Below are 26,245 nucleotides of genomic sequence, written 5' to 3' on the forward strand. Positions count from 1 at the left end.
TTGGTGTTCATTTTCTTAATATCTAAAAAAAAATCTTGCTTTATGTATTTGGGGGAAAAAAAAGACGTATCATAACTCGCATTTTCTTGTTTTGTCTTGTCTGTCTTGTCTCTGTCTGCCCTTGTGTGTCCTTTATATGTCTTTATGCTTTGATAACGTTTTCAATTTATCCTCAATTTCTTTTCTCTTCACTTGTGTGCTTCTTCTCGTTTTGATATCCTTTTATGTCATCTTAAATTTCATGCTTTAAAACTATGTAACCCTCATAAACCCCTCCCCCCAAAAAAAAACATCTGAATATGGAAAACTTCTCTTAATGTGCCCAATCATTTCACCTATGATTTCTATTTATTTCGTACACATATATCAAACTATATATATATATATATATATATAAAAATAATAATAATAATAATAATAATGACATGATATGATCTAATGAAATGGATGATGGTTCAAATTATTTTCTTAAAGCAACGGGCTACGAGAAATCTCGCAGTCTGAATAACATATCCGGAATGGCTGGGTCATCACTGCGGCTTGCACCTATCACTAGTCCACCCTTTGAGACCTATGAGACCCCGGGACAACTGCGCCGCTGTCGTTCCCCCATCCCTTCCATTTTGTAGCAGAAAGGATGCACACGATTGGATGATAAAGAAATGCATTGGATTAGCTATGGACTGATCAAACCTAAGCCCCCATTTGCATTATACACCGTGCAAGTACGATAGCAATAATATTAAATGAACTTGAATTCAACAGTTTGTGATGCATGCATGCAGAAGGGTTAAAGTACAAAATGTAGCTTTAACCGTATAATAACTTAAAATTGTTAGAAGAAATGTTAAAACTATTGAATTGGTTAGCTATGAAATGGTGTCACGGGTTAAGAAAAACCTATGAGGACATGTACATTTTAAAACCTGGATGTGTAAGTAGACATTCATTTTTGTGTGTTCTGGACCAAACTAAACTAAGCTCACATCTCTCTAGAGAAATGACCGTCAAACAAGATATTTTAGTTCATTTAGCCAAAGACAAGACGTAATCCACAGATTAGATTGATGCTGAACAGGTTTGAACATTCTGTCTTTTGTGACTATTAATGTAAGAACAGAGTAGATGTCGTATTGGTAAACCCTCAGCTTCTGTAGACCACAGTATTAGCTCAACATCATGTCATAACTGGACACTTTATGTGGATATTTTGAACAACACAGCCAAACAATGTCCGGGGCTCAAAGAACAAAACATAAGCCATAGTGAAAAAGAAAAGAATAGAATGTTCTCCACTATTATTTTGCTGATCTGATCCCATAAATGCAAGTGTTAACCTCCATCGTACAGTTAAAGGTCTTTTCAGTCACTCCAGGAGGGGGGTAGCTGCTAGCTCGTTGCAGCATCTAATACAGTTCGATTTGCTTATATTTATGGCATTATTGTGGATAAAAATAAATAGCATGGAGTTATAGAGAAAAGCAGGATAAAATCTGAGAAGATTTCTGAGATTGAAGTTGACATGTACTAGTAACACTTCAAGTATTCTCCGAAATTAAAGAAGTAACCTCGTACTTTGCATTCAGGTTTAGCCACAAATAAATACTTTAGAATCACCATAATATCATGAGCTTTCAGAATCTGAAGATCCATTATCATAAACTGTAGGTAGGGTCACAGCACACCAACAGGCTAATTTAGAAAACTTGATGGCTTTTGAGCATCTGGAACTGCAGCAAAATGGACAGATATCAAGAAAATACTTATTATATTTATTCAAATAAGATTCGTGGTACAGCTGTACATGATAGGATAGTTGTACCTTGTACCCACAAATTAAGGATTTACCTAAAATACTCTTAACTCAATGTGAATTTACAACTTTTTTAGTTTTAAAGAAGTGAAGTTTCTTTTTCTCCTTTTTTTTCTAAATAGCCTTTGTCAAAAAAAGCAAAACAAAACAAAAAAAATGACATACCCAGTTTGGTTTTCATACAATAAGTTACGTCTTTGATAATAATAAATTAATGAGTGGGCCTTCATTTATATCAGCACAGCCATATAAATGAAATATGTACTTTTAGTACAATGTTTTATTTTATTCTTCTTGAAGAAAACTAAGTGCAATCTATTTAGAAAGCTACTCCAAAAGCAACTTTAAGAAACAAGTACAAACAATCTCAAATATCCATCCATTTTCTATACCCGCTTAATCCAACTGTCGGGTGGCAGCTGGACAGGTCACCAGTCCATCACAGGGCCACACAGAGACAAACGAGACAAACAACCACACACACACTCACACACAATTTTTAGAGACACCAATTAACCTAACTTGCATGTTTTTGGACAGAGGGAGGAAGCCGGAGTACCCTGAGAGAACCCACGCATACACAGGAAGAACATGCAAACTCCACACAGAAAGGCCGGGAGTTGAACCTGGAACCTTCTTGCTGTGAGGCGACCACTACACCACTGTAGCCCCTACATCAAATATGGATCGACTATAATTAACCATAAAGTTTGAGTTTACTAACTCAAATAAAGTTAATAACGTAAAGTTACTGCATAAAGTTTATTAACAATCAGTATTAATTACTAACCTTTAAATTTTGCATGTTTGCATAAAATACAGATTATATTCCGAAACAAGAATAGACTGAACACACGAGAACGCGTAAACATGCCTCTTTAGCGTTGGCTCATACTCGTTTCACCTCATCACTGTCGTTTTTAAAAAAATTTTTACCTCCTGCCGACTACAATTAGATATTAAATCACAAAAAATCTGGGGCAAGTAGCTTTTGTTATTTAGTAAATGAGTTTACTTTAGTCGGAAGTCTCATCTTTTACATATACATCGAGCTTATGTTAACAATAGCGCAAAAAAAAAGATTATAACAATGTCACATTCACATATGCAATAAACGTGCAATATTACTTTTATGCAGGAAAACATACTGTGCACACACATATGTAGATATACAGATATATATTTTAACCTAACAAAAATGCATGAACCTAACATGAACCATCTGTCTTGTTGTTTTTTTTTTTAAATTGTTTTTAAATATTCTATTATAGTTTTTATTTTCAAGCCTTTGTACTCCATTTTGATGTTGTGGTTGCCAATTTTGATGGATTAAGTTTTGTAAAAGTTTTATATTTTTCTTCATTTTTACTGGTAATATGTATTTCATTGTAAGAAATGACTTTTCTGTACACTTAACCCCTTCAGACCTGCATTTTTTTGGCTGAGCAAAAAAAAAAAAATTCAAACTGATTCTGACTCCTCTCCAACATAAAAACAAAGTGCAAAAAACACATTTTTGATATCTCATGTTTTTAATAGTATTTTTTCATGTCCATTCCAATGGACGCCACAACAAAATGGGCGTAAAATGTCATAAAAACAAAAGGAAAATAATACTGAGTTTTTCCACATAGTCACCAATCAGGTATGACCTAAACATCTGGAACTGGATGTTTGCATGGTTTTGAGTCTGTGTACAGTTTTTAACATGCACATGAACTTGATGGTGTATCACAGAGTGGGCAGGGAACAGCAGTGAGGTCATCACCACTAAAACCCGGAGCCTGCAAGAAGATACAGAAATAAAGCAATCTGAACATGCACAGGATCACAATAGATGTGTGACTGCAGATAAAATTACCTGAAAAATCTGTTTTTCCCATAGTAAACTGTATGAAAAATGAAAAACTTACAGGTATGTTGTTTCTTTATATACTGACACTAAACATTTGAGTGTAAGCTGAACCCGCCCAACTCCTGTCCATTACAATGGACATCAGACTTTGAAAAAATCCTATGAATTAATGATATGATATATATTCAAAATAATTTAAAATATTATCACTTGTAACTGTTACAAGTGATAAATTGAACATAAATTGATATTTTTGATTGAAAATGGACACTCCCTCTCTGCAGTCGCTCAGCCATGCTCGTCTTGTCTGATGTCTGTCACTCTCTCAGAGCTCAATGTCATGAAATTATTGTGATTGGAAAATCAGGATCCAGTCAGTAACATGCACTGCTGGCATCATTAAATTACAGAGTATTTATTGGTTTAGAGACAGAAATATGTCATGTCCATTCCAATGGACGCAGGATCTGAAGGGGTTAAAGAACATGACATTGTAGCTGTAAGAACCTTAATTGACAGAAACGTAATAAGATAGAGATTGAGCTGATAGAACTTGTGGACCAAGTTATGCAGGTAGAGTATTTCCATGCTTGTTTAGAGTCCTGAAAGTCTTATTGTCATAATTTATGGTCCAGATTTAAATTTTGGTCAAAAATCCATGTGCTTCCAGACGCTTTACCTTGAGAACTTAGATATGCAGTTTTTAGATAAAAGTTATGACATCACTTTAATGTTTGCTTGAATCTCTTGTTGATGGTCCTGTTTAGGATAGATTTTGTCACTGTAAGAAGTCATGCTTGGCGGGCTTCGTCCGAAACAGGTTTTTGAAGCCCATCGCACATATCTTCAGACCAAAGTTGTCACACTCAGTGTTGTGTCATTTTCATGTAAAAGACAAACAAAACAGTATTTCAATGTTGTCTGAAAATATCTGAAACAGCATGCAGAGGTTTGTTTCTCAAGTGATTCACGGCAGTTTTGTAACTCCTTGATGTACGTCAAAACCAAACTTGTAGAATTATAGCTAGTAAAACTCTTGGATAGTGGGTTTTTCAATTGATTTTGACCCTGGACAAATCTTTTGTGAACATATAATGAGCGAAACTCGCGGGACGTTCTGTACATCGATTGGGCGGGGCTAAGTTCCATCCATCCATCCATCCATTATCTTCCGCTGGTCCGGGGATCGGGTCGCGGGGGCAGCAGCTTAAGCAAAGAGACCCAGACGTCCCTGTCCCCGGCCACTTCCTCCAGCTCTTCTTGGGGGACCCCGAGGCGTTCCCAGGCCAGCCGAGAAACATAGTCTCTCCAACGTGTCCTGGGTCTTCCCCGGGGCCTCCTCCCAGTGGGACGGGCCCGGAACACCTCACCGGGGAGGCGTCCAGGAGGCGTTCTCACCAGATGCCCGAGCCACCTCATCTGACTCCTCTCGATGCGGAGGAGCAGCGGTTCTACTCCGAGCCCCTCCCGGATGACCGAGCTTCTCACCCTATCTCTAAGGGAGAGCCCAGACACCCTGCGGAGGAAACTCATTTCGGCCGCTTGTATTCGCGATCTCGTTCTTTCGGTCACTACCCACAGCTCGTGACCATACGTGAGGGTAGGAACATAGATTGACCGGTAAATCGAGAGCTTCGCCTTCTGGCTCAGCTCCTTCTTCACCACGACGGGCCGGTGCAGAGCCCTTATCACTGCAGACGCCGCACCGATCCGTCTGTCAATCTCCTGTTCCATTCGTCCCTCACTCGTGAACAAGACCCCGAGATACTTGAACTCCTCCACTTGGGGAAGGATCTCATTCCCGACCCGGAGAGAGCATTCCACCCTTTTCCGGCCGAAGACCATGGTCACAGACTTGGAGGTGCTGATGGTCATCCCAGCCGCTTCACACTCGGCTGCAAACCGCTCCAGTGAGAGCTGGAGGTCACGGCCTGACGACGCCAACAGAACCAAATCGTCCGCAAAAAGCAGAGACCCGATTCTGAGGTCGCCAAACCGGACCCCCTCAACGCCCTAGCTGCGCCTAGAAATTCTGTCCATAAAAATTATGAACAGAATCGGTGACAAAGGGCAGCCCTGACGGAGTCCAACCCTCACAGGAAACATGTCCGACTTACTGCCGGCAATGCGGACCAAACTCTGACACCGGTCATACAGAGACCGAACAGCCCATATCAAGGAGTCCGGCACTCCATACTCCCGGAGCACCCGAGGGACACGGTCGAACGCCTTCTCCAAGTCCACAAAACACATTTAGACCGGTTGGGCGAACTCCCATGCTCCCTCCAGGATTCTGCGGAGGGTATAGAGCTGGTCCACTGTTCCACGGCCAGGACGAAAACCACACTGCACCTCCTGAATCCGAGATTCGACTATCCGGCGGATCCTCCTCTCCAGTACCCCCGAAAAGACCTTACCAGGGAGGCTGAGGACTGTGATCCCCCTATAGTTGGAACACACCCTCCGGTCCCCCTTTTTAAAGAGGGGGACCACCACCCCGATCTGCCAGTCCAGAGGCACTGCCCCCGATGTCCACGCGATGCTGCAGAGGCGTGTCAACCAAGACAGCCCTACAACATCCAGAGATTGGGCAGGGCTAAGTTGTCAAAGCTAATCAGAGTCCACCTGTGCAAAGTTGAAGTGTAGTTTGCAACTTTTGCCAGCGTCACTTCTCTCACTGCTCAAATTATCATTAAACCCTTTAAGCACAGACACATAGTAAATAATCACAAAATGACTCCCCAATGTGGATGTTACATTTTACAGATTATTTGACTTACGTGGCACTTTGTCGGTAGTCGAGGAAAGTGGTCAAATGTTTTTCTTTAATTAAACGACGAAATAATGGAATACAAGATTCATACAGTCACACACGCAGCTTTCAGTTGACATTATCATCATAGAATTACTGTTCCCTATTTCCTTTGTGTTGTCCAAAAATTAATCTGATGGATGTTTTAAGTGTGAGTTATCTTCAACTTAATAAGTGTTAGATCACATAATTGTGGCCAATATGCATACTTATCACACTCTAAAGCAAACATTGATGAAGTGAAGAAAATAGGCATTTATTTTAAGTGCCTCTATGAGGCACTCAATTTAAGATGCACATGCTAGATTCAACTAGCTAAAACTTTGAAGCTTAATAGGTCAGTGGTAATTAATGAATGTGTACATATCTGTATCTACACATGTGAATACATTAAAGTCATATGAAATTAACCTATCCATGTATAGTTTGTGAGTGTTGTAGAGAAGTTTTAATAACCACTTTCATAACCTGATCTAATATGTATGTTCACACCAAGGGTTGGAAACAGAACCTTTACAAGCTGCCATTATATTTGTTTGTTAATCAACATTATTTTACAGTCTCATTTTCTTCATATGTTTATTTTTACTATGTAAGGTCAGTTGTTATGATCACTAATGATGACTAAGAACAATCCAACGATCCAAGTGAGTTCCTAGTCCTGTGTTGTACCTTTGGTTAAGAACTAGCCATACATGGGGTAAATACACAATATGACTACATAAATGGACAGCTGTTGCTAATGTGTCCTGAAAATACACATATGAAAGTGCAGCTTTTAGGCGAAAAGAAATGCAGACATCTAACCGTCTCTTTAAGATGGTTATTATGATTATGAGCGTTCTTCAGTAAAACAATTCCCATGTTGTGAAATGCATTGCTCAGAGAAACTCACCAGGAAGAACCAGAATAATGCGTCTCATTTCATGTTTCCCTCAGAGTACTTCTCTATAGTTGACAGCTTACACCATGATTGACATCGCTGCGCTCTCTCAAATTGAACATGGCACATTTGCACTTTCTGGAAATGACCATTGGAGCCTTTAACATGCACTAGCTGCCACAATCTGCAGACAACATGCGGCATCATCAGGCTTTTGACCACACATCTAATGCAAAAGTTTTCATTGATGAGGCTGATGATTTAACACTAATAAACACCAAACAAAGCCACAACACAAGGAATGTAGATGTAAAATGAAAATCTGTTTTCTAGTGAGTTTGCATTGACATTGGTGTCGTTGCTGAAAAGCCTTATACTGGATCTAAAGTGAATGGCCCTCCCCTTCCACGTGACCAAATGACAACCATTGAGAATTAGAAGTGGACTGAATTCATGCTTTTTTTTTCAGTTAAAAGTATTGCATGCAGGTACTCAGAGTTGTGCATTTGATATTGCAAGTGCCAATGTGTTTTTTAAAAAAACGTAAATGCCAATAATAAGGCTGAGATAAGTACCGACATCAAAAGTTTATCCTAACACTTCTGATCACCTTATGTCATCAGTCATTTAGCTGTTAGGTGTTAAACCAAAGCACGATGACTGTGTGTGAGAGAAGCAACTACAAAAGCATGTATACATATGATTTTCTGATTACATGGACAAAGAATAAGGTTTTAAATCTCGGGTACAGAGTCATTTTTGGTCTTCGTTGTGCAAAATTCACCTAATAAACTTTTAGCACATTATAAATCATGTAATCTGGCGGGAAACTCGGCTGCTTTGCCTCTTCTCAGCATTTGTTGAGAGAATTCAACCAATGAGTGGAGACTTTTGCCATTCACAGGTCTTTTAATAACAGGTCTACAATAACTTTTGGCAACATTATTTTGTTATGAAATATTAATAACAGAGAGGGGAGGGCCCCCCTCTCTGACATGTATATTTTTCAAAGTTTACTCTTCCTATTTTAAAACACAACTAGATGCCTGTGGGGGCTTTGATTTGTCTTAGTGGGATCTTAGTGGGAATGAACAAAACAAAAACTACAAACATATTAACAGCCTGGCTCTTAAAAGGAACTCTAATCTTTTTACACAGCTTGTAAATTTGATCTAAATCCATTTTATGTACAAATAAGTTGTTAAATGTGTTACTTTTAATTTATTCATAAAATGCAATGTCAATGCTTACCATTTACCCATTTAACATTTACTTAACAACTGGCCTGGTGCACAAATGATGAACACCACACATGCAGTGGACTTTGACAGAGGAAGAGTGAAACGAAGACCACAAGGGAAGAGCTAACACAGCTGCAGTGAGGGATGATGTCTGCTGATGACACCACAGCACAAGTGTGTATTCACCCAGTGAATGCACATCATCGATGTACATCTTTTTTTTCCATATTTGAAGGCAATGTCCTGTTGTTGACAAACATTTTAGATGATGTCTGCTTTAGAATAGGTGTTAACACTTCTGGAACTGCATATTTGAGTCATTCCTTCATAAAGTGCAACTATCTGCTTTTTTTTAATGTAAAAATGTCCACAAATGGCATCAAGTATGTTTTTATAAGTCAATATGTCAAAAGTGTTTTTTTTTCATACTGTATGTAAATGAAAATGTTTGCACATATACAAACACATACATATTAGTGGATAACATAATCACAAGCTCTCCATCACCTGCTATGGTTTACTTTGAAATGTTAGAGAAATAATTCACTCCTGTACAGTGGAAATTGGTGTGGCGCCGGTCAGTTGGCTGGCAGTTTCATATATTCTGTTGTTTGTGATTCCAATAATGTTGTCACCATATTTAAAGTTACAACTTCTTGATTTTGTCTTTCCAAATGAGCCTCTGTTCCAACTTATATGTGTGCGTATCTGTATGATAGAGAATGTTTTAGTTGTCATCGTTGTTTGTGTACTTCATTCTGACACAGTTAACCTGCAGTTTACAGGTAATGGGAATCCCTGATTATTTCACTATTGCTAGTAATGACAGTAACATTATGGAATTGTGTTGTGCAAATTCAGTTAATTGACTATTTTGAAACAAAAATTTCAAATTAAGATTTGTTTTCATCAGGTGAGCACTTTTATAAATCAATCTAGATACAAGTGCTTACTCATAATGTTACAAGTCTCAATCAACATATATTTTTTTACATTTCATGTACTGTCAATGAACTTATAATTAATGGGCTTCTGTTTTTGTCTTTGCAGTGTTAAGTTTCTAGCATTCGCCTTCTCTCTTATGAGGAGTCAGTAACCGGTAAGCAAAATTGCGGCGGGAGCCACATAAGTGACAGGCGTGTCACGGATGGACAGTTTAAAAGGAGATCTTTGGGGTGACAAGAGAGACCAGATGTTAATCATCAATTAAAAAAAAAAAAAAAAAAGTAAATCAAAAATCACATGGTCTGCTCCTCACGTCGTTACCAAAGCAGCCTCTTGGAACTCTGACCACACTTTTTGACAACTGTCTGACTCCTTTTTTCACTCCTTTTTTTTTCTGCAAAATGACTGAGCATTGCACTGACACACTTTCGGAGAGAAAAGGACTCCTGATTACACATTCCAGATGACATCTCTCTGACATCATTATTAATGGCATCTCATTTCTTGACCAACTCGGCACTGTCGACAGTGCTGAACAACTGAGCAACTCCAAGAGTTTCTGAAAACAACGCTCGTCTTCAACTGGACTGAATGAACAATGTAGCATCTCTGCTCACATACTGTAGCATCTGTTGGCTGGGAAATAACTTGACTAACTCCATCAACAGTTCAAAGAGCGAGAAATTTATGCATTCAAGGGATCTTCTAGATGTCATTTCCCTCTTGGGGTCCTTTTTGCTGAAGAAAAAACATGAATGGAGGGAGTACATGAGAGACAAAGGATTGGTCTTATTCATTAAAACACTTCATTCAAAGGAAAGAAGAAATGCACAAATATGAGATCAATCACAAATGCACAGCACCCTACAATAGTCCCTTGTTGAAGTTTAGCACTTGTATAGTATGTTTTCCACTGAACCTATGTCTTCCATTAACTTATTTCGGTTTGAAACACTGCCCTCCTCACCCGAAACCGAGATCATCAAAAGCAGAACCAACTATGAAGCTGAACAAATGAAGCACATGTAGCATCAGCCCAATCAAATCATGTATGTATACTTAAACTTGCCTGAAACAGTCCCTGTCACAAAATGGTGGAAAAAGACTGCTCTTTATCTCTCATGTACTGATGTGCAGGCCTGCACCAGAATCTGTGTGGGATACCAAAGGTCTTATAGCATGCCCTTGCTGAATGACCTTATGTAATGTATAGTAGATAAGGAGAAATATTTAATATAGGGTGAGCTTTTACTCTTGCTTGTACTGACCATTGTCCCTCAATCCTTTTAACTGCCACTGGAATCCTGTGCCTATATGCACATGTAAGTATTATCCCCATGCCTGACTGAAGCAGCCATGAGGAGGGTAAATACTGCCTCAAGGAGTCAAATCAACTCCTAACACCCTGCCGGGTGAGGGATATCAACCTGCCTAAATTACAACAAAAATGTCCACCTCCCCTTCTCCCTACTGCGAGGACTGCCATCAGTATATCTGAAACTGTGCATCAGCTGATGTACTGTATATTATTTTTTAAATGGGACCAACCTAATGAAAATATTTCCCCTAACACAAAGGCCAACACTGCCAATTAGGCACAAGAATCTCCAGATGCATACTGCCCTGCCTTTCTCTCTCTTGTCCCTTTTTGCTGCCAACAGCTACTTCACTGGCAAGTCGGTGTCACGGTGAAGTTTAGGGACAGAGGGGATAAATAGGAAGAAACGGACCAAGGGTAGAGCAAGTGTGGATGTGTACAAAGAGAACAAATCTATATTTTGATAAACGATCCTACAACTCTCCATTACTTCGGAGGATGTTCCTGATCAGGAAAGGTTGAGAGAGGGAGAAAAAAAAAAAAACTCATGCAAACGTGAAAAGAATATATTCTATTGTGAAATGGAGTCCAAGAAAAACATGGAAGGAAGCAAATATTCCTTCATGAGGGGGTGTGCAATATTGTTAACCCCACGTTGGGAAAGACTATGAGCAATGACTGACTCTTGCCTAAACAGACATGAGGAAGATAAAGGATGGATGCTGAGATAAATGGGAAAAAAAAAAAAAAAAGATAATGCATTTTTGTAACTTTGTTTACCAGCATGACTACTTTGCATGACTGTCTTTTCTGCAAGCCCTTAGTTGAAGACAAGGGTGCTAGAGATACAAAAAAAGTATATATAAAATAAATTAAAAAATGTTATATGCAATTAATGTTTTAAAAAAGATTATAATGAAAGAGAAGAGCTATATTTTGTTTTGAAAAGTAAAAAAATGTGAATATTGAAACATGTATGTTTGCAAAGTACACCCTGAACTGTGTTTTGTTTTGATGAAATCTCTCTGCTACTACTGCCCTACACTCCTCATTCCAGTGTTTATGACCTCTGCCATAGTTTTATTTTGTAATGCATTAAGCAAGATATTTTCCAAGTATTCAGTCAACAAACTTTGCCTGTAGCGTCTGTGCAAAGGATGTTAGTTGTCGTTAATCACAAAGTCCACGTTTCCTCCTTAAGTTGTTTGCCAAACTTCCGTAGCAAAAAGCAGCAGCCGTTCTATAACAACAGCTCTCCATACCACAACTTTAACAGCTCAATTAGCGCTCGTAGTTTGCTTCTTTTTTTTTCTTTGGCAATAATACAAGCGTTGTTACATGATTGTAGCAGGTAAAACGGAGAACCTCGAGTCCTGGAAGTATCTTCAAAGCTTCGATGTTTAAGAGATTCTTATGGGTCTTAAATGCCCCTCATATGCAGGATTTCATATGGATAGGCAGTTCTGTTCCCCTCGTCCGCAGTAGGAATACAGGAGTACAAGTGTGGCTCATCCAATGAAGACCACTAAGACCATAAGCGATATCATACTGGCAAAATTGAGAGAGATTTCAGGTTTGCATGGAACTGACTGCCATTCCAAAGTTTGTGTGTGGTTTTAAGGACTCAGGTGTGCCGATAGTGTGTGTGGATGTTGGTGTTTTGCTATTTTCTTTCTAACATAATAAATTCTAGTATATAGACAACGATAATGTGAACACCTCACAGTGATGTGTAAAAAAACGCATGCATTATGACTTGATAATCTCTTAAGGGGGAACAGAGTCTTGACATCTCCCCTTAGCCTCCTGTCATTGTTTGTCATGAATCCCGTCCTGATAACTATAAACACTGTGCCGTGTTGTAGAGCAGAAACGTCTTCCTCGGAGAGGCAACTGAAAACTACTCACACTCACAGTGGTCAGCATGAGTGTGTAGAGGTAGCTTGTCTTCGTTTTTTAGATGGTCAGGTCTTTGCATCCATCAATTACTGTAGAGTTACAATCGTCCCGCTGGTTCGCTCATTGCAGCACACAACACAGTCATGTAAGCGCCAATCAAAGAGACCCAGAGCTTCCAAAATGATGTCAGAAAGTGAGAAATAGAGGGTGAGAAATACCAGTGTCCACCAAGGGGGGGGTAATAATCAGAGCGTAAAAAGTCAAAAGAATTTCATTGTTGAGGGCTCGTCAAGTAACTCATCCTTGGCTAGGTGTTCTAAGTGAGTCTTAGGCCCTGCTGGTTCAGGGCTCAGCTCAGGCAGCTGAATGGTCCTCCGTCCATTCCTAATACATTTTAGTTGGAGGCTCACCAGAATGTGAGACTCAACGGTGTGATATAGACAACAGAGGGTAATCAACAATTCTGTTGAGTCTGTGCTGGTTTTACAGGGTCTTGAACTTTTGTCTATTTGCAAAAATGTTTCATGGGATTTTATTTTTGTCCCGTATCTTTTTAAAACACAGTTTTCAGTTCCCGATTTGGAAGGCACTGGGCTACCATGGCTTTGATGGTCACGGAGATGTTTAGGAGAACTTCAAAGTTGATCAGTACACCTGCAAAAACTTTGTGCGTCACCCAGCTTTTTTTTTTTGTTTCTATGACCATGTAGTGTCTTTCTCTGCCACTCTGCCACCTTCTTCACCATACGGTCTGCCAAGTCTTTGTTCTCTACATTGTGACTGCTCTGCCAACGCCAGGCTGAAAAAGATGTCTTTCCTTTTCCAATGCATAATACTGCCATTTGATTTAGACAGGCTGAACAGAATGAGTTACAATGTCGAGAGTGCTAAGTCTGTTTTATTTTTCAAAGGTTTACAATCTGTAGGAAAATGTTAGAGATTTTCTGTAGAAACACCTCACACAACCAAAAGAACAAAACTGCTTTACATGATAAGTAGGTGCCACTTATGTTTTTTTTTTTTTTTGTGTAGGTCATTGTTATGACATGTCCTCTGCAGGTACTATGAAAGCATCCTGTGGTTCTTGGATGACACATCCTGGACAGGATCCTGTTTTCGTTTTCTTAATATTCCTGTTTCTGTTTGACATGTATTTATTCAAGTTATGTCACTGAGGACACTGTATGCAATCTGCACCATGAATGCCACTGATAGACACTTATTGTATGCTCCATGAGACACAGACGTGATGTCATCAGTTCAGATGATTGCATCCACATGTGTAGTGGCTTTATGGCTTTCCATAGTTACTTAGCAATCACGCAAAAATATATTTTATTTTACTAATCGATAAGACCAGAGTTGTTTTAACCCTATTATAACATGCAAAATAATTTTTTTTAATATAGGAAATGTTATTTTAACTCTTATTTTAACTACTAAAAATCCACAAAACCCACATGCATACATATAATTTAATGTTCATGCATCATGCATCCACGTAAGCATTCCAAAGATTCATTTTACATGCCATCAAATTGTATAAAACAGACTTAAGTACTGGTCCATTGTACTGCGGTCTTAGTAGGAGAGTGGATGAGGAAAAGAGGTGGTCACTGGAGCATCTGGTTGTGATTTATGTCGGATTTCATTTTTGAAATGTTGGTACACAAAGACAACTCATTAAGAACTGTATAAAGTATATTTCAATGGAATGTTCATGATCTATCTTTTTATATTTTGAAGAAAAAATAGAAACATATCAATAAAGCGTCATAATTGAACATATTTCTACTATTGAGACTTAAAATGTATGAATGTCAATGCAATCTAATGTGAACCAATCTCCATAGCAGCTTGAATGAACAACTAATTAACAGTCATGAGATGCTTTTTCAGAGACATTAAAACTGCTTAAAAATCATTGAAATCAAATTCAAATAAATTAAAAAGTGAACTCAGTTTGGTGTCAGTTTGTTTAAGGTTTCTAATTTCTGAGAAATAATATTGTGTATAGGCGGTCAAAGTTAAGTCTTTTCTTCAGCACATCAGGGTCAGGATACAACAACACAGCGACTGATATAATCAAACACGAAGTGAGGACACAGTGACAATCCAAATTCTTCCGAGAAACAAAAGGCTTTCAGTCACATTAGATGTGACTGAAAGTTTGAGAACGTGCTTTATTTCGATGCCAGCCTTCACAACAAGCGTCGTTTTTAGTCAGGGACTGTTGCAATAAGCCATTTTCCAGCTTAAAACACACACCATCTGTCACATGATTTCAATCTATTACTCTAGGGGCATCTGTAAACTGTTGTGATATTTTACAGTGTCAAAGTAATCTGAGCACCGTTTTCACTGTTTCGTTTTAAGGAACTTAAACTGAATAACCATCCCAGACACTGGACGTCAAGGTGTCCTCAGGAGCTGAGCTGCTTTCTTACATCCTGTTCTTGGATCTAGTGACTGGGATTTGTGGAAAATAAGTGAAATCAGAAGTCTTCATTTGTTGACAAAAAAAAATAATTCATTTCTTTTACTGCATAAGTGAATCGTGGAGGATAATCTCTGATTAAAAAAAAAAAAAAAGGATGAAAACAACACACACTCACACTGCAGTTAAAGTAAAAGAGTCAGAGACCATCTGTGCTTAAGTAGAATAATTGTCCTTTTAAGAGAATGCCTGCCAGAATCTATTGCAGGGAGGACATGTTTCGAAATAGTAATGTGGTCTGACAAGTCATTTATCTTCTACTTATGGTTACCCACCATTTGTTTTAAGCAGGTTTGTAGAGATTGTTGTGGTAGCAATCTCATGGGAGTCACAGGATGCAATAAGTGCTCTGCATACCAGCACAAAAGCTATGGAGTATAAAGCAGCACCTGTCGCCTTATACTCATTTGCCCAATTTAACTCATATCTGATAGTCACCGTTGAATAATGATGTCCACACTGTCGCCTGCATATTCTTGAGCTTATTGGAATAGAAGAAAATTTAGACAGAAGTCCACGAGATCCTTTGAGAGCAAACTTTGATCAGATGGCAATGTAATAGATCAGCCCAGTCTAGAAGTGTATTTTTCTTTTTTTCCTGAGTGACGGCAGCAGTGAGGAAATGTCGGCAGAACTCTTTCATTTTTTTTTCTCCATCATCACAAAACATCATCCCCCTCTGGTGGTAATATACAGTAGCGTCTGCTTTGGTAGATTTGTCATGTATGACTCATTTGATCATATGACAGTTTTTGAACATCATTAAAAACAACATTTAAAACAAACTAATCTTATTATAATATTTATTTTCCCACCTTTTTTTCCACCCTAACTTTATTTTCATGACTGTATGCTTCAGGTTAATGACAAACCACATAAATCAGTACTGATAATTTGGTTCTTTTCCTTGTACAATGTCAGAATGGCTTGGCTTGTGGCACCTTTGAAATCTAAAACTCAGGCGTACAAGGGTTACACAGAAGCCCTTTCTTATCCTGGCAGCGCTGGGAAATTGGATTCCTTTGTATCTCAAAGGAATCCAACCATCTTTTTTTTTATTTGTTTTTCTTAAGTCTATTTATTTTTCTAATTTTTCGTTTTGTGAATACTAGATTTTTAAGTGATACTGAAATGATTTAATTAATTCAATTCAATCTCAGTATATTGCATCTTTAAATGACTTAATGACTGCACATAGTTACATTATCTGTTAGAAATATAACCATACAGATAACTTAAAACTTGGACAGTTGTTAATAATATGAAAAGCTGCATCTTATATCAGTGTCTGAGTGACCCACCTCCAATGCATACTGTATGCTCCATTCGAGTCAGTCACACAAATCTCATGTAATGGCAGTTCAGCTGCCTTCACTCATTGAATCCTTTCCCAAGACCTTAATGTGGCTGTAGAGGGCTGGTTGAGCTATTTCTGTAGGGAATAGTTTTATCACACAGAAACTTTAACCGCTGGTTAAATTCGGGGTCCTCTACAACTAAATGTATCGGTTGATCCTTGTCTTATAAGTCTGCCGCAGATTTGGAGATTGTCTTCCTGCTCATGGAGTTAGAGGACAAAGTTGACAGCACCTTGTTATTATTAGACATGCTGGCTGTGTTCCTCGAGGTTGCACACATTTGGTGAGGGGGCGAAAACATCTAAAGTGGTTCCTCATATTAGACAAAAATACATTTTTACGATACTGATCTTACACACCATGTGTGTTTGATGTGATTCATGCTTCCCGGTTTCACCAAAGTGTGCCCAGATGTCTGTTTTTAAACATTTTTTTTTTTTTACAATCATTCACTGCTTGGCTCTGTCTTGATCTGTTCTATCACATGACATATGCAACTTATTGTCTCTCTCTGGCCAAAAAATAAATAAATATATCCCCAAATATTAATTCAATACAATAATTTTGTTCTTCAACATGCTTCAAATGACCAAATATGTTCTACCTTTGCAATAAGGCAGAATTGTTCACGTCCCCATCGAGATGCATCTTAGAATGAGAAATTTCCACACCTCTCGTTACCGATGGCATCAAATTCTAAGCCTAATGAGATTTAGGTTTGATGTGCACTGATCAAAATTTTGATTGAGAAAAAGGTCAAATTTATAGCAGACATGTCATGTCCCTTTTTTTTTTATCTCAAGCTGACAAAATTTACTGAAGTCTTAATGAAATGTCTGGGACATGCTTTGGGCAAAATAACACAGAGAGACAGCATGGTAGCTCCTTTTTCATCCATTAATTTATATATCTTCTCAAGCTGATAATTTTAGGGCAAGGAGTGACCCACTTGACTCCACTCTGTTCCTCAGGGTCTGCCTCTTTTGAGATCTGTTGCACTTAATAACTCTTGAAGCATGATATTACTTAGATGGCCTGAGAGCTCAGACCACAGGCCAAACTCATAAAAATATAATGTACTTGCTTGGAAATTTTATTCACAAACAGTTAACATTTCCCTCATCTGCAGTCCAAACATAGACAGCCGGTAGGCTTATGATCCCTCTTTAAGGCAGAATTGTATTGCGAGTCATATGTTGAACAGTCCGAGTTGTTAAAACACACCCTGAAGGGCGTAATGGCCACTGGCAAGTTAATAACACCATAGAGAACTCACATTGTAATTCCTCCATCACATATTAGCTTCATAAACTCTTGACCTCTCTGTCACAACATTCCCATATGATTTGTTATATTTTTCATCAGCTAACATTAAGAATTAGTTCAAATATGCTGTTTTTGTAAAGGCTGTTACCTGTACTGTACTTGTTGGTAATTCATTGATAATTGGGAAATCACAATTTCCAACTTCCAACTTGTAGAAAATAAAAACAAGGCCAATTAGATATTGGCTTTCCTTGTCAGCCTATAAAACATTGCGCATAGTATTGAAAGCACAATGTTAGCTGATTCATTTCTGATGTTCAGTGAACAATATAACCAGTGATAAGATTTTATGTAAGTCGCAAAGCAAAAAGCAAGAACAAAACAGTTTCAACGTCCCACTTCTGAGTGACACCAATTTCGGCATCATCTGAAGTTTAGTTTAGAAAGTGATACAGAGGGAAGAGGCTGGATAGCCTTGCAAAAATTAAAGGTCCGAAAACAAAATGCCAGTGTTGCTCTTTTTCAGTTTATGAGTTAGCATTGACTTTAGACACCCAAATATATTTCTATCAAGCACAAAAGTGACTTTATATTAATTTGGTAATGATGTCTCGTGAGCTCAAAAGCAAACATTTGAGATACATTTTCTTAAAACCATAGTACATAAGTTTTGGTGGTGAAAGAAAATGGTTAGCCTTCAGATTTAATTAGTGCAGCTTAGGTATGCAGCCACAGCTGAGGTGAGGTCCATTGAAGACGCAAATCAATTACAAAATAACGGGTCTTAAAGGTCATTCATGCCAGCTGATTCAGATGGAAAGGCTGCAGCCCAACTTGAATGACCAACTTTACATGTTACATGTTAACACTCACACAAAAGGGAATAGTGGTTTCCAACTATTTCAGATGTTAGCAACAGCAGACAGATTGTTGTCTCGATGGGTCAATTGTTGGATTGTGATTGCTCTGATCAAGAAATACAATTTTGGAAATTTAAAAATGTCCGAAATTTTTTTCTTTTAAAGAAAGATTAATAACCAACATGCTTATGCCAGTGTTAACCTCAATGATAATGCACATCTTTTTTTTTTTAGAAAACTTAGAAAGTAAACACAATAAACTGACTGTGGGGGCTGAACAGCCGTTCAGTGTCAATTCAACCAGTTTCTTTAAAACGAGCTTTCACCCTTTCACTTTCAAATTAACTTTTGATTGCCAGATTGAATACACTCTGATTTGCATGAATTCACAAACTAAAGTGAAATGAACATCAAAATGTCTGTGTTAACTTGCCCATAAATGAAATACTGTGTGACAAAAAAAACTATGTTTGTGCCTCACCTTACTGTGTAAGAGCTTTTAGTTCATATGGAATTTGGACATGAAAAAGCTGGTTATATTGACCACAAATATAACTTCTATGTTCACAATAAATAATGAGCAAAATAAGCAAAATGAGAAATATTTCCAAAAGTTGAATTTATAAATGGTTATTTATAAATCAGTATATCAGGAGAAATTCGCAAATTTGAACCAAGCACTGTAAAAGTGTCCCTAATGTTTCTAATTAGGGTTTCTTCATCTAAAATAAAAAATCCTCTTCCACCAGGTGAAAAAATAAGTGAAATAAAAACTGAGTGAGATAGGCACTCATGGTTTATGTGACATAGTATATCTTGTAATGTGTTTGCAACTTAGGTATGCTTTTGACTACTAACTGACTGACTGACTACCACTGTTACATTGTTTATTTTTAACAACACACATTCAAAATGTAACATATCTGCATTAATGAAACACAGTGAGGGACTCCTGTCTGTCAAAGCACCATGCTGTGTTGGGCAAATGTGACATTTGATCAGGAGGTTGAAGGTTGTCATGCCTCATGGCTAAAATGGAGGAAAGGGACAGGGAGGGGTTGGAGCGGTACTGCAGAGATCCAATTTCAACACGGCAGCATTCCCAAAAAATTTCAAGACAGACAACGTGAGGCAGCGAGGGACAGGGCAAGATCCTGGATGTTCCTTGAGCAAATAACTGGAGGCAGAGTTTGTGTCCAACTTGAACGCAGTAGACCGCTGTGCCGACTGAAAGCAGACTGAAAGCAGACAGCCAAACAAGGACTTTGTTTATGTGGCAGACAGACATGATGACAGAGAAAATGACAGACAACCTGATGAGCCACAGGACTAGAGCAATGTGATTTTTCATCCAGCCATTAGTGTCTATCAGCAGCTGTTTTACATTTAGTGAGTAACTTCTCGCCTTCCACTAATTTGGTACTAACCTCGTTCGTTGTTTTTCCCCTCTGTTCACCATTTAGGTCAAATAAAATGAACTTTTAAACTTTTGTATGTAATTAAATCTGCCATATTTACTAAACAGAGACGGATATCTCCCCTTCTTTCATTTGCTTCTAAATCCATTTGTAATGCATATCGACTACAAACCAATCCCACTGATGAAATTATCGCTCTGGTTTTAGACACGGTTTGCTTTTAAGTCCAAGTGTTCCACAGATACTCAGGAGAGTGGTTTGTAGTGCTTTCTGGCTTTGGATACAAACAGGGATGGAAAGCGGGGAGCCAGAGTCCAACGAAGAAGGAGGCAGAGGGAAAGAGGGCGATGCAGAGAAAGACAAACACCTGAAGAACCAACTCAACAGTGAGGAAAAAGGAGAGAAAGAGAACCAAGGACATGAGAAAGAGAAGAAGAGAGAGAAGCGGCGTTCGGGGTCTATGTGGAGGAGTGGATGGGCGCTGAGTGAAAGACTGGCCATCAATGTCTCAGGAATGCGATATGAAACTCAGCTTCGCACCTTGGCTCAATTCCCCAACTCCCTGCTTGGTAATCCCAGGCGGAGGTCACGATACTTTGACCCGCTTAGAAACGAGCTCTTCTTGGACCGTAACCGAGCCTGCTTTGATGCCATTCTGTATTTTTACCAGTCGGGTGGGAGGCTTCGCAGGCCTGCAAACATACCCCTGGATATCTTCATGGATGAGCTGATGTTCTACGAGCTCGGAGAGGACATCATTAACCGTTTCAAGGAGGACGAAGGCTTTCCAAAAGAGGAGGAGAGGCCCCTGCCGTCCAATGAAATCCAGAAAAAACTGTGGATGCTGTTTGAGCACCCCGAGTCCTCATCGGGAGCACGGATCATCGCCATCATCAGCGTGATGGTGATCGTGGTGTCCATTCTCATCTTCTGCCTGGAGACCCTGCCTGACCTCAGGAGTGACAAAGAGGTTAGAAATGTAATGTTCTGCACTACTTGCTTGAGAGACAGATGAGCACAAAAGACAAAAAAGCTTTTTCAATGCTTTAGAATTCAGATTTCCTGAAATTAGAATGAAGGTAGATGGGCTAAGATATTTAAAAAGTAAGTATCCTTAATTTAAACTAATAATTTGATTATCTTTCTAAAAATCTACCTAATCTACCTAAAAAAAAAAGGCTAAGAAAGAGTATCTAGACTGTTTTCCCACTCATTTCCTTTTGTTTACACCAATATGTATCTTAGGTGATGATGGATGCGTTCTTGCTATTGTTCGCAAGAAGCAGCCTAACCTTAGGAGTTAAAAACATATGGTTTGGGTTAGAAATTATATTCAGAGTAAGGTCTAGAAATGGCAAAATTTCTGGTTACAGTTATACAAATATTCATGATAAGGGCGAACTTGTTTTAGTATTCATGGACTACTGTTATGGTCATACTACCTCCCATAAACTTCAGAACAACACGTACATTGCCAGATAATTATGTGAAAAGTAAAACTTCCTCTGAAAGCATTCTTTCTTTTTTTTTTCACTTCTAAAGAAGTAAACCAAATACCAGAAGTGGGCACAAGCCATTCTGCACTGCTTGTAAGTCTCAGTTCTTTCCATCCAAGTGCCAGTTGAAGAGTTTTAAACTAGTGGTAGTCATAACAAGTTCTTCACAGAGTGTAATCCCGCTGTCCAAAGTAATAATACATTATGTAATTGTATCATTTATTTCACGCTAATTGACTGGATGCCAGCATGGGGAAGTAGTTGTCTGCTTACTGGGAATAAAATGACTTCAGAGCATTCCCTTTAAAAGTCCAGTGAAGTCTTAAGTCATGAATGTTAATGTTGAGATGCAAGTCTTTAATTCTTTGAAGTGAATTTATAGATATTGAGTCTGTGTCCAAGTCACATGTCTCTAGCAGATCAAACCTCTTGTTTGGAAAAGCTATTTCAAAAAGAGTCTCTCTGGCTTACCCAAAAATGTTTTTGTTCATATTTCTATGTCAAGGTTTTATATTATCAGCAATTAATTTAATGTCTAAGCCATAGAAATTTCAACAGCCAAAAGTAGCCCATTAAAGGAACCCCCAAATCAAACCATCAGGGTATAAGGTTTTGAATGGAATATAGTTGGCTATTTGGGTAAAAAGAAACATGATATCATAGGAAGCAGGTGTTTAGGTAAACACTCACTTGGAGAGTACTACAGTGTTTAGAGGAAAAATACTGGCATGAGGAAGCTGTTGGCCAATATGTCTGGAAGCAGACCAGAGAAAGAAAGAGACAGCGGGAAGCTTATGGTGTGATTATTTTAGTCGGCTGTAAAATTTGATACAGATTCAGGAAGCGCTTAAGGGTACAGGCAGTAACGGGTGGGGACTGGAACAGAAATAATAGAAAGGAGAGACAGAGTGAAGAGACAGTAAGGTGTGTTAATGAAAGGTCAGATATGACCATACACATTGGCAAAGGTGAGCCAAGGCCCACTGGTGGTTTAGAACTCGAGATGGAAAGGTCTCACAGAATGAGTAGCATACACTGGGTCATGTTAACACATTCCTAAAGGACTGCTGTGCTAGGCCTGGCTGGCTTTGCTGCCAGGAAACTACTGTAACTTACTCCTGTACAAGTCCGTGCACCAGCTCAACTGCACTGGCAATGTTACACGCCAGCGGCAGCCAGGGAGATGAGAATAGTGACAAAGGTGGAGATGGATGAGGAGCGGCGTAGCGAGGCACTCATGTTTCTCTTCAGAGATCTCACAGGGTTATATTTAGTCTTAGGAGAGCCCTTGGACCAGATCAACACATACTGTAGATGGCCACCTTTAGTAATAAACACTGTCACTGACCCGCTACTGAAAGTCATGAGCAATATGCTAGATTTATTTGAACTACTTGGACACTTTATATATTACACATGACCCATTACAGCATGCTAAACAGTTCCTTTTACATCCACGTAATTTGCTCTCATGCTTTTGACTGGTTGTTGAGTGTGAGATGTTTTAAATAACTCTCATCCAGTGCATGAACACAATGATAAGTGACACGGCAAATGGAACGACAGGTGGATTGAAAAATACATTGGGAATCTGCATACGTCAAACGTTTTATGATGTAGCCAAAAGGGAAAGCCAGTGAGAAGGTGTGAAACTCAATTGATCTCTTTGGAATACCATAAAAAGAACATCTTGGTAGCATAGTGGTACTTTTAAAAGAATGCTTTGAGAGTTATTCCCTTTCTAGCTGAGGCATAGCTTAGAGGATAAATACATGAAGCTAAATATGTAACTGAAACCTTTAACTAAGCTTAGCTTAGTAAAAGTACTGATAAAAGGGGAAATACATTTTTCTTTTCACAGAATGTAAGTCTGTATTGACATTTTTGCTTTTCGCATGAGAGATGGGAAGTGGATTTAGTCATATAAATGTATGAGAATATACACACCAAACGTAGCCATGTTTTCAGACTGTTGCTAATTAACCTCATTAGTTGTGTTATGTTCCACTGAGTGCCACATTTTCTTAAAACATGTTGCTAGCTTCAGATAAAAAAAAATCATATATGATTCAACAATAATAAAGAATAATAATAGTATTTCTCAATTTTGATATGTTTTAATCTGTAAAACTAAATTCCTTTCATTTTCTTTTGATTTTACACAACATTCAAGATTTTGGGGTTGTTCTGAAAAGTGTTTCAAATTTTCCCAATGTGTCCTGTTTTTATTCCTCTTCAGTACAACTCCCAGGCAAGGAATGGCTCTGAGAACATGCCTCCTCCACCAAGTGTCTTCACTGACCCCTTCTTCATAGTGGAGACTATGTGCATATGTTGGTTCTCCTTTGAACTCATTATGCGCTTTGCTTGCTGTCCCAGTAAGACGCACTTCTTCAAGGATGTCATGAACATCATTGACTTCAGTGCCATCTTACCTTATTTTGTCACTCTTGGAACAGAGTTGGCAAAAGACGACGACGCATCTCCAGCTACATCCTTGGCCATCATCAGAGTTATCAGGCTGGTGAGGGTCTTCAGGATCTTCAAGCTGTCTCGGCACTCAAAGGGCCTCCAAATTCTTGGTCAGACACTAAGGGCCAGCATGCGTGAGCTAGGTTTGCTTATCTTCTTCCTCTTCATTGGTGTCATCCTCTTTTCCAGTGCTGTCTACTTTGCGGAAGCAGACCACAATAAAACTGATTTTGTCAGTATTCCACATGGCTTCTGGTGGGCAGTCGTCACCATGACCACAGTAGGATATGGTGATATGTACCCAGCAACAGTGTGGGGTAAAATGGTGGGCTCTATGTGTGCCATTGCTGGTGTTCTCACTATCTCACTGCCTGTGCCCGTCATAGTGTCCAACTTCAGCTACTTTTACCATCGAGAGAATGAATGTGAGGATCGAAATGAGTACACTCACATCCAGACAAATCTGTGGGAGGATGAGGAGCCTGAAGGTGAGGAAATAGAGGAAGGGGACGGGGATCAAGAGGTGGATTTTTATGCGATTGAAAGCATCTGCAACCCTCTGAATGGGACCTTGCTTGGAGCACTATGTACAGGCCAGAGCACAGAGTACAGAGGAGGAAATATGCATCTGAGAGAGCCGTTGGTCACTCAAGTTTAGAAAGGGTGAGTGTGTTTGATAGCCTTAAGGATGCTCTATAAAATTACTGAATTTAGTAAAAAGCTGAATGATGTGCAAGTGGAATAACATTAGAAAGGATTGAGGTCCTTGACAGAAACATTAGTTAATTAGAAACTGGTAATTTGTGTAGTAGAGTCAATTTTACACCAATATACCTCCTTATGACTTTATGTTGCATCTCTTGCTCATTTATAGTTATTTATTGCTGCACTAGTCAATCGGATGTCTCTGAAAAGCAACTTTTCTATAATAAAATTGAAAAAATAAACAGTTTTCCATTCTCAGGGTCATGGTATAAAAATAACATGAGCTATTATTTATGATTGCTGCTAGCTTGAGATTAAACTGACTTTGTGAAAGTCTGTGTCTTGAAACTATCATGTCTTAGTTACTTTTGCCTTAAAGTTTGAAGTGGATAGAAGATTATTGGCAGTAAAGATGTCACATGTTAACAGAACTCAACCAAACACCAGCATTGCCACACCTTGAGAAAGACAGAGATCTCCCAACCAACTCCACCTTCTCAACATTCTTCTGCAAACAATGTATAAAGTTCATGTTTTTGCTGTTTTGGTTTACCTTTTGATCTTTGAGACTGTAGTGTTACTTAATAGTGCACTCTTACCCATTGTATTTATGGTTGTACTATGCTGTGGCAAAGCTGCTGTGTTAATCTGCTTATTTATGCATTCAGTGTTTTTAATAAAGATTCTATTTTACTAATTTTCTTATAAAAATGTGTGTTATCTATGGACACCAATGCTACAGAGTCATTGTTTAGAAAAATATCAAATGTTCTAAATGTATGTAGAAATGTTTTTATTTCACTTAAAGATAAAATATTAGAAATATTCAATCCTTCACAGCTCAGGCTTCTGCACGTCCAAGCAACACTGTACCAATCTCAGTCTGTTTTTCATGTTTGTACTTTGATGGTCAACCCAAACAGCTTTGAAGATGTTATACAGTTAGCCTCCCTTGATGTTACTTTCCACTACATCAGAGTGATTGCCCATGGAAAGTATGTGGGCTAATGAATCATTGCTGGTGTATACTGCTTCAATAATGTGTTTCATTTTCGTCACTTTAAAGTCCAGGATGGGGTGAATTAGATAGGATAAAGTTTTAGTGAAATGAAAACATGATCCCTGCCTGTGATCCAAGACTCAGGAGATTCATGGATAGTGTAGTGGTAAGATTGCTGCCCTTCATGTGGGTGACCAGAGTTTGAATCCTGACCTCACTGCCTGCATGAAAGGTACTACCTCCAGTAGGGGTCCTCAAGGAAGACCCCCATATGCTACTTGCCTACCTGGGATATGAGTGTAAGTTGCTTTGGATAAAAGTGTCTGCCAAAAACATAATAATGCAAGATTTTGAAAATTCACTGCTGACAAAAAACACACCCGAGAATGTCAGCGTCATATTAAACT

General features: G+C 38.7%; 2 protein-coding genes across 5 annotated transcripts in view; both read left to right on the forward strand.

The window, feature by feature from the left end:
* Positions 1 to 14,727, forward strand: part of LOC142374443 (voltage-gated potassium channel KCNC1-like) — a 54,155-nt gene extending 39,428 nt beyond the window's left edge. For 2 of the 4 annotated variants that reach the window (XM_075458147.1, XM_075458148.1), the window contains one exon: positions 9,655 to 14,727. Coding sequence is in view for 3 of the 4 variants with exons in the window: in XM_075458148.1 (XP_075314263.1) it covers positions 9,655 to 9,668 (14 nt within the window). In the remaining variant the exon portion in view is untranslated. Of the gene's footprint in view, positions 1 to 474 lie in introns of all 4 variants that reach the window. The other 2 variants (XM_075458146.1, XM_075458145.1) reach the window with 2 other exon arrangements.
* A 4,884-nt stretch (positions 14,728 to 19,611) lies between these two features.
* Positions 19,612 to 25,619, forward strand: LOC142374283 (potassium voltage-gated channel subfamily A member 1-like). Its single transcript, XM_075457884.1, has 2 exons — positions 19,612 to 21,135; positions 23,901 to 25,619. The coding sequence occupies exons 1-2, from the start codon at positions 20,458 to 20,460 to the stop codon at positions 24,789 to 24,791; spliced, it is 1,569 nt and encodes a 522-aa protein (XP_075313999.1). The 5' UTR covers positions 19,612 to 20,457; the 3' UTR covers positions 24,792 to 25,619.
* Positions 25,620 to 26,245: the final 626 nt, after the last annotated feature.

Source organism: Odontesthes bonariensis, chromosome 23 (genome assembly GCF_027942865.1).
Source record: "Odontesthes bonariensis isolate fOdoBon6 chromosome 23, fOdoBon6.hap1, whole genome shotgun sequence".
Lineage (NCBI taxonomy): Eukaryota > Metazoa > Chordata > Actinopteri > Atheriniformes > Atherinopsidae > Odontesthes > Odontesthes bonariensis.

What these genes read in the sequence shown, in the direction of transcription:
- LOC142374283 (XM_075457884.1), top strand. Translation starts at nt 20,458, where the DNA reads ATGGAAAGCGGGGAGCCAGAGTCCAACGAAGAAGGAGGCAGAGGGAAA. An exon ending in ACCTCAGGAGTGACAAAGAG is followed by an intron (nt 21,136 to 23,900) that starts GTTAGAAATGTA and finishes ATTCCTCTTCAG; the next exon opens with TACAACTCCCAGGCAAGGAA.